This window comes from Somniosus microcephalus, chromosome 19, assembly GCF_052327205.1.
Source record: "Somniosus microcephalus isolate GS21.2 chromosome 19, FLI_Smic_1.0, whole genome shotgun sequence".
NCBI lineage: Eukaryota > Metazoa > Chordata > Chondrichthyes > Squaliformes > Somniosidae > Somniosus > Somniosus microcephalus.
In genome coordinates, this window is record NC_141005.1 from 33454464 (window position 1) to 33462866 (window position 8403).

At 38.6% G+C, this 8403-nt stretch overlaps 1 protein-coding gene across 2 annotated transcripts in view; it reads left to right on the forward strand.

The window, feature by feature from the left end:
- The window catches only part of thoc5 (THO complex 5), a 45260-nt gene extending 44361 nt beyond the window's left edge, over positions 1-899 (forward strand). For both annotated transcript variants that reach the window (XM_085961484.1, XM_085961485.1), the window contains one exon: positions 150-899. In XM_085961484.1, the coding sequence (XP_085817610.1) occupies positions 150-213 (64 nt within the window). In that variant the 3' untranslated portion in view covers positions 214-899. The remainder of the gene's footprint in view (positions 1-149) is intronic.
- Positions 900-8403: the final 7504 nt, after the last annotated feature.

The window sequence follows — 8403 nt, forward strand, 5'->3', positions numbered from 1 at the left end:
GTTTGAGAAGGAAGTGCTGTCATGTGCAAGTGTTGATCTAAGTTAAATGTACCCATTTTACGTTAAACTAAATCTAGTTTTGTCAGTTGCTGAAGTCCCACGTACTCTGAAACCCTCATGCTTTGACCCTTTCCTCCTTCTCCCTTTAGAGGTCCGAATCGAATCAAGCCTTTCAAATACAATCATCCACAGGGATTCTTCACACATCGGTGACTCAGCAGTAATTGAATGAAGCTGCTGCATGCGGCAGTCTAGTGCAGCTATTAACTGTATAAAGGACCTTTCACAGCAATTTGGATTAGAATTTAGATATGGAAGAAAACTACAAGCATCAGAATTACAGCTTTGAGGTTTGTGCATTGGGTGAATAAAATTAATGAAACGATATTTTGTTGTGGGGTCTGTTTTTTGTCTCCCAAGATTGAACATGTTTGCAGCTTAATTTTGATATGAGCTATTTTTGAGGATACGTTGGCATTTGTTGTACAATATCTGTTTCAATTGTGACTGAAACTGAATTCAAATCAACATGTTTGAGTCTAAATTGCAAATGACAGTTCTGAGCTGCTGATTTTTAATGTGTACTTTTATCATTGAAGTGTAAAGATCTGTACAGCATTGAATTTCACACTTTTGTCACGTGACCAGCAACAAACCAATTAGCCTTTTTGTCTTGTAATTCAGAGCTGAAGAGTTTTAGTAAAATGATGATATTCCCCACAGCTGTTGAGAGTGCAGTGAGAACATTATTTTAATAGTGTACTTCCATTTAAAGCAGTGTCATTTGTTTCAAAAGGATACAGTTAAACTCTGAACAGAATTAAAGCTTGTATGCTGTGTACATTGTATAACAACAATTTTATGGAATAAAATCACACACTTCGTGGATTTAAAATCTGCATTTGAAGACTGGAAACAACTTCATTTAAGAAAAGACAAAAGATGTCTTCAGCAATCATTAATGTAGTTTCATTTCCAATGTGGATATAGGTTAGTTTTTATTTGAATATTTTGGAAATCACGGATAAATACAGATGAGTAAGGCCAATTGCCCCATCTAGTTTATTTTCCCATAGAAGCCAATATTCTTTCCATCACAGAATCTGCCTCTTGAATGATTCCTTTTATTGCCTTCACTACCCTACTTAGAAGATCATCCCAGATAATAATTACTACTCCCTGGTATCAGTCCTGAACTTGTCTTTTACCACTTTATACCTATGTCCGTTGTTCAGATTGATCTTTTCTATCCCACTTAGTATTTTGTAGGTCACTTCTCAAGACTTTTCTGTTTTGGTTAGAGGCATAAAGTTTTTCTAACCTTTCCTCAACACTCTCCGACACTACCGATCAACTTCATGGCTTCCACTGCACCACTTCTAACAATTAAATGTTTCCGTTGTGCCTTGGCGACCAGAACTGAACACAGTAATGAAAGTACAAATAAGACGAAAGAAACTGCAAATACTGAAAGTCTGAAATAAAAACAAGAAATACTGGAAATACACAGCCGGTCTGGGCATCTGAGGAGAAAAGACAAGTTAACATTGTGGGTGTAGATCCTTTGTCAGAACTGGCTGAAAGAAACAACTTGCACTTATATAGCACCTTTCACATCCTCAGGACGTCCCAAAGCACTTCACAGCCAATTAAATAAAGCGCAGTCACTGTTGTAATGTAGGGCGATACAACAGCAAGATCCTACAAACAGCAATGAGATACATGACCAGATAATCTGCATTAGTGATACTGGTAAATATTGACTAGGGCACTGAGAGAACTCTGCTGGTCTTGAAATAGTGCCATTTGATATTTTACATCCACCCGAGAGGGCAGACCGGGACTTGGTTAATGTCTGGTCCAAAAGATGACACCTCTGACAGTGCAGCACTCCCTCAGTGCTGCACTGTAGCGTCAGCCTAGATTATGTGCTGAAGTCTCTGGAGTGGGGCATGAACCCAAGATGAACAAGCCCTTTATAGAGGTGTACAAAATGAAAAAGCAAAGAAGAGGGAACAAGGGTCAAGATTGTTGACTTCTGTCACAGAGAGAGAGAGAGAGCAAACATATTTTATTTTCAAACCTGGATGATATACAAAGATTATGGCAGTGAGGCAATGAAAAGTCTTAAGAACATATGAAAATGATGGACGGAATAAAACCTACTGGTCCATCCAGCCTGTCCCACAGAGTTGAGATGCCTTGTGCATCACAAAACCTACACTCCCCAACAAAAGAGTATGAAATAAGTAAGGTAGTGAAAGGACAGGGACAAGATGTATAAGAAAATAACACCAAAATGGAGGTGACTGGGAGAAAAGAACAAAAATAAGGCAGGTAGTTAACTTCCGAAGCTGCAAAGAAACAACCATAGAAAAAAGGTCATGATCTCTTTTCTCTTTTTCTCCCCCAACCCCCATTGTTTTAGTCATCATCATCCCTATAAAGGTACATAGCTATTTTTGAACTGTCACATCACCCACTGTCACTCATCCTTCCGCACAGAACACTATATCAGGTTTCTGTAATGTCTGCAAACTTGGTTCAACGAATGCCTTCGTATAACCTGTCTTCGTCTTCCCAGGATTTTGCTGTGGCGTTTTATTCTGGTGTACTCTGAGGCAACCACCAGAAATCTTTGTTTCTAATGCCACCTCACATCTTTAAGTTTTTATGATGTGTGGTCTGCCATGGCTATTGTTGTATGGACAAGGTAAATATTGAACTTAAGAAGCGATGCCTTAATAAATTAGGAATGGTTTAAAACCTAATCAAAATTGTATTGTTTACGAAGCTTAGGCTTGTGTAAAAATGTCATCCATTTATACTGTTTGAACCTTCTCCAATTTTGAGATATGTCTGATTTTGTTGAAGTTTCATCCCTTGTGCTGTCTTCTCACAAGTAATTGCATCAGTATAAGCTTCAATAGTTCTAGACTCTCCCAGATTTCTAAGTCTTACGATGTCTTCATTCCCAGCCCTTCTATCTAAAGGATTGTTTCATTAAATCTGTCAACTTCTCTAAATCTGTAAGTTACCAAATAATGGTACAGGAAACTTTGTGATATACGGGACTGAGCTGTTGCCGATCTATCAAAACTGCCGGACATACCAGCGTTAATGTTGAAGCATACGGAGGTTTTCATCTCCGTATCTGACAACAAACACTGTTGCTTAGCAACAGCTTCTAAACAGTCGGCCTGTACCTTGGAAGCGTCTCTGTAGCTTAGCAACAGCTTCAGAGAGACTTTCCAGAGCCTGACTGTTGAAAAAAAGCCACGAGAAGGAAAAAAACCTAACAAAACTGCTCCTGATTTCTACCGGTAGATCGAGGTTTCTGGACATACAACCTCCGGATAAACCAAAGTCTCCTGTAGTGGGAATTTAGCTCCAGCTTAGGCAGATATAAGCGTTGAGTTTATCTTTCAACCCCTTTCCTAACTAGTCCAATACCATTCATTGAGTAAACATATCGCCCCTGTTCTTGTCTTATTTTGTAGCACCTTGCACTTTTCTCTTGAAATTCACCTACCATAGTTCTGACCACTTGCAAATTTTTTTTTATAAGTCTCACTTCAACTTTCTTATTGCCCCTCCCAGTTTAGTATTACTTAGAAATTTGATCAACTTTCATTGTGCTTCTGAATTAAGATTGTTTATTTAGAATAGAAACAGTATTGATCCCTACGCAACTCCACTCAGCATATCTCCACAATCCAACATCACTCCCCTAGCTCTGTCAGTTCCTATCCACCTCCAAGTCTTAGGTAGGAAACTCACTGCCTTAAGCTTTCATGTAGAACTTTTATCAAAGGCTTTCTAGATGCACTACATTATAGAACTTTCCAGTGTCTACTTGAGATGCTACTCCTTAAAAAAATATAAGGAAGTTGGTGAAGTAGCAGCTGCCTTTTCTAAAACTGTGAAAGCTGCCATTTACTAGGTTATTTTCATATAGGTAATCCTCCAGTTTGTTCCTAATCAGTTCCATTATTTTGCCGGTTACTGATGTTAGAGTAATGTAGTTATCCAGGTTTAATTTGTCACTTTTTTTGAAAACAGTCTGTTTTCAGTCCAGCGGGATATTTCTTGTACTCAACAATCACTCAGCTGTCCTTGACCTGCCTAAGACCTCCTTTGCAAGTGATGCCAAAGTTGTAAGTTTAGTACCTCCAGTGAATACTGCAGGAAGTACTTTAATATGTTGACTTTTTAATTCATCCTCAATTTCAATGCTATTTGCATCGTTGTGGGATCTTAATTTTCTTTTGCTGACTTTCCAACTGTTATAATATTGGAATAATAAATTTCTTAACTCAGCTGGCCCACTGCATGAGTAATCGGGTCCTGCTGCAAATAAGCAATAATATGTTGCTTTAGCCCACGGACCTGCAGAACAGGGGTCCTGTGCCATAGCAGCAGTGGGAGAGATAATGAAGACCTGTATGCACATACAGTCAGGAAAAGGTATTCAATATTAGGAGTACAAGCATCAGCTGATTTTTTTTTTCTTCCTTTCTCCAGGAACACTGATTTCAATTATATTGTCTCTACCCCAGGTAAGCACAGCTACTTTAACACAAACCAGGCATTGGAACCTTCTTGGTCCATATGGCTCAGTGCTACACCACGTTTACCCACTGAACTGTCACTATTTTTTGCTGGAATCCTCTGGTGGTTTTTTTTTTTTTAAATAGGTTTGTACGAATCTGAACATAATCAACATTTGTGTGGTTGAATTATTGTTTTTAATCAGGTGTGCCAAAATACGACATACAGCTCCTTTAATCTCAATTTAAAAGTTTTTCATGGACAGCGACAACTCCAAACTTGGTATAAACTGAATTTTTATTCATCGATCCTATCAACTTTGAAGTTTCTTTCCCTCTGACCTACATTTTAATTAATGCAGCGCTGTTAGCCATACTGTATTAGTCACACTTCTATATAAAGCAGAAAAGGGTGGTAACAAAAGTTTCACCAAAACGGGGCTTAATAAATGTTTCTTTTAGTCTGATTCAGTCTGTATTTTGCCATTATCAGGGATGGAGCTACAATGAGCAGAGCTATAGCCAAGCTCTTTCTGCTAGTGTCAGCAGTAATAACTGCGCTGATACTGATCCAAGCAGCCTATCACTAAATGTTATTCTTTGAAATCAAGCAAAACAAAAACTTATACAGTAAAATAAGTTTACATAACTCTTAACATTTAACATCTTTATTAAGACTTTGTGATCACGTTGATGTAACCTTACAGTTAAACATCCGTGAATGTGTTCTATTGCCCAATGGTTTATGCCATAATTAAGAATCCACTGATTAGTAGACTAGTATTATTAATCCACCAACTGAGGATGATCAATCCTTTTTAGACCATTTGTTTGGTGTGCTCATTTAATTCATCAAGCTGTAAAATGTGGATCAATAAATCAGTGAGTATTTTTTCACAATGAAAGACTAGAAAATCCCTTGACTTGTGCCTGGGGTACAATCATTACATTGTACAACAGACAAGGTAAAGGTCATTTCATCAGTGTCTTCAAATGTAATCCATTTGACCCAAGCAAGACACAATTTATAGAATACACGGGGTGGAGTGTAGCTCCACAGTAGTGGCATTATATTGCTTTAAAAAGCCCCTAAATACATAACTTTAGATTAAAAGAAGATTTGTGAACTTTCAGTGATGTTGAAGTTAAAATTGATTGTTAAAATAATGAGAGAAAGCTGGGTGACCTATTTAGAAAGAGGTGTGATACTATCCTTTCATGCTACTGTGTGTCAAAGTCAAGAAAAGTAATCTCATTTTTATAAACCTAGATTATGAAGAGCAAGCTAAACATTATGTTTGTTCTCTTTACAACCCAGTTAACGAGAGTATTATTAGTAGAATTAGGCGTGGTGAGTGATTAATTTGGCAAAATGTAGAGAATTTTGACTGTCGGGACAACGCTGGAACCATTTGATATATCATGAAAGCAGAGGGCATTTTTACATTACGTTGTAATGATGCAAATTTTTTACTCTCTGACGCAGTTTAATTAGGTGCACATTTAATTTCAGCATAAATTGACCCACAAAATCAACGTACGAATGGGCATTAATTCAGGCATAACTTCCCAATTACACTGCTACAGGAAATTGTACCCCTTATTTTAGGTCTCCTTAATTTGCTTCGGTAGAGGTAGAGCTGTATTAGACCGAGTTGAATAATACCAACAATTACAGAAATTCAGTGCCCACCCCCCCCTTACCAAGTAAACTTTACCAACATGGTGAGTAACTAGGTCACAAAAGGCCCTAGGTGCTATCTGATTCAGTGGATGCTCATCGATTTTCTAGGCCATTTCAGATTCTAGCACTATTACAAACTGCATTAATCAGAATCTGCTTCCATTTGTAGCCTGTATCTCAAATTGGTTAACACAATCCAACAAACTCATATATAATGCCATGTTTGTTATTTGTATTGCATGTCATCTTGGACAATACTGTCTTCATAGTTCTAGAAGTGATTATTAACTCCGTTTTGGAGGCATTTACAATCTTTCTGTTACATTGTTATTAACTTCTAATGGTCAATGTAATGATGTAAACTAGTGTAAGGAAGAAGGAACTTGTATATTTATGAAAGTACAGAAACCTCATAGCCTTTAGTTTCCTTTTAATTTTCTGTCTACTATTCTCCCCGTTTGTCCTGAAACCATTGAGTGGTGCTGGGGGACAGTTCCTTAGGCGCTTGCTAATCTGTAGTACCTCCCCGAAGTGGTCATTTTTGTGTGTGAAGCAAAATGGTGATGAAGGGCACCACAGTCAAGCCAGATCATTACCCCACATCCAAACATGTATACACACGCGCATACCTTCTAGCAAGAATCACTGTTTGGGAATCTAGGCAGATTTTTCCTTCCCTAGCCCGCAGCGATAGTTGAGGCACCAATACCACTATGCCAGCTAAGACCAGTTACTTGACCCAGTTCTTGAGCTTTATGGGGTTAAACTAAGGTGAGGTGCTCTTTGTAAGTGTATTTTAACAGCAATGCTTTCTATATTGTGTCACAGATGCCTTAAAGTGCCTCAAGATTCCTAAGGACATAGCTCCCCTGATGGTTTAGTGGTTTTATCCAGTATGCAGCTGAGCCGTACAGCTCAAAAAGGTGCCAGGTCAAATGCCTGGTTTATGCTGAGTTAGCTGGTAACAGCAGGTGGAGTAGTAGAAGTACTACAATTGGCCTCAGTAACCGGGGTTAGGGAGAGGAAAATCAGATAGAGTTCCTACTCTAATCAACAACCCTTGATAAAAATGTGTGTGTGGAAAGTGGGGAGGAATAATTGAGCTTGTCCGTGATGGCCCCCACAGTTTAATAACCTAAGGACATTCACTGTCGTGACTCGAGCAGACTTGGCAAGATACCAATGCCTAGAGAACGGGACAAAATTGGCAAATAAAATGTCTTCAGGACTCCTTGTAGTAATTTTTTTTAAAGTACTGACACATGTACGGTGGCACATTTATATGAGCAATCCAAGCCTCGCAAATTACTGCAATTAGCATATTGAGCATTTTTTAAGATCCTTGAGGGAAAATCAGTAATGCTTGGAATTACAAAATTAGATCTCCTTTAGAATGTTGTATAATTTGTATTAATACATTTTGGACGAGCAGAAACACTTGGAATGAAGATTATATACCTGACCCAGGGGAAATCATGGATACAAAGAGAGCAAGTTTCTTCAGTTCTGTGCGCCTTCCAGTGCATTCATCATTGTTGTATTTTACTGCATTCCCTTTGTTTGTTTTCTCCAGTGATATAACCCTTGAGTAAAAATAACCATTAGTGGTATCTGCACTGCAGCACAAAAACTCATTTGCATACTTTGGTGGGATGACTAAGCAGAAACTGACAATGTTACAAATGAATATTAAAATCAAAGCTCTTGTGCTGATTATTTCCCAGTGTATGATACAAATGGCAAAAGTAAACGAATTAGATAAATAAAGATGTAAAGGCCATTATTTCTCGTTTTAGTTTTTGGGGCTCTCTCGACCCCTCCGCTGTCTCTAAATTGTACTGGATGAGCAGAAATTTCCTCCAACTAAATATCGGGAAGACCGAAGCCATTGTCTTCGGTACCCGCCACTAACTCCATTCCCTAACCACCGACTCTCCCTGGCAACTGTCTGAGGCTGAACCAGACTGTTCACAACCTTGGTGTCATATCTGACCGTGAGATGAGCTTCCGACCGCACATCTGCGCCATCAGTAAGACCACCTACTTGTACCTCAGTAACATCACCCGACTCCGCCCCTGCCTCAGCCCATCTGCTGCTGAAACCCACATCCATGTGTTACCTTTAAACTTGACTATTCCACTTCCAACTTCCATAAACTTAAGCTCATC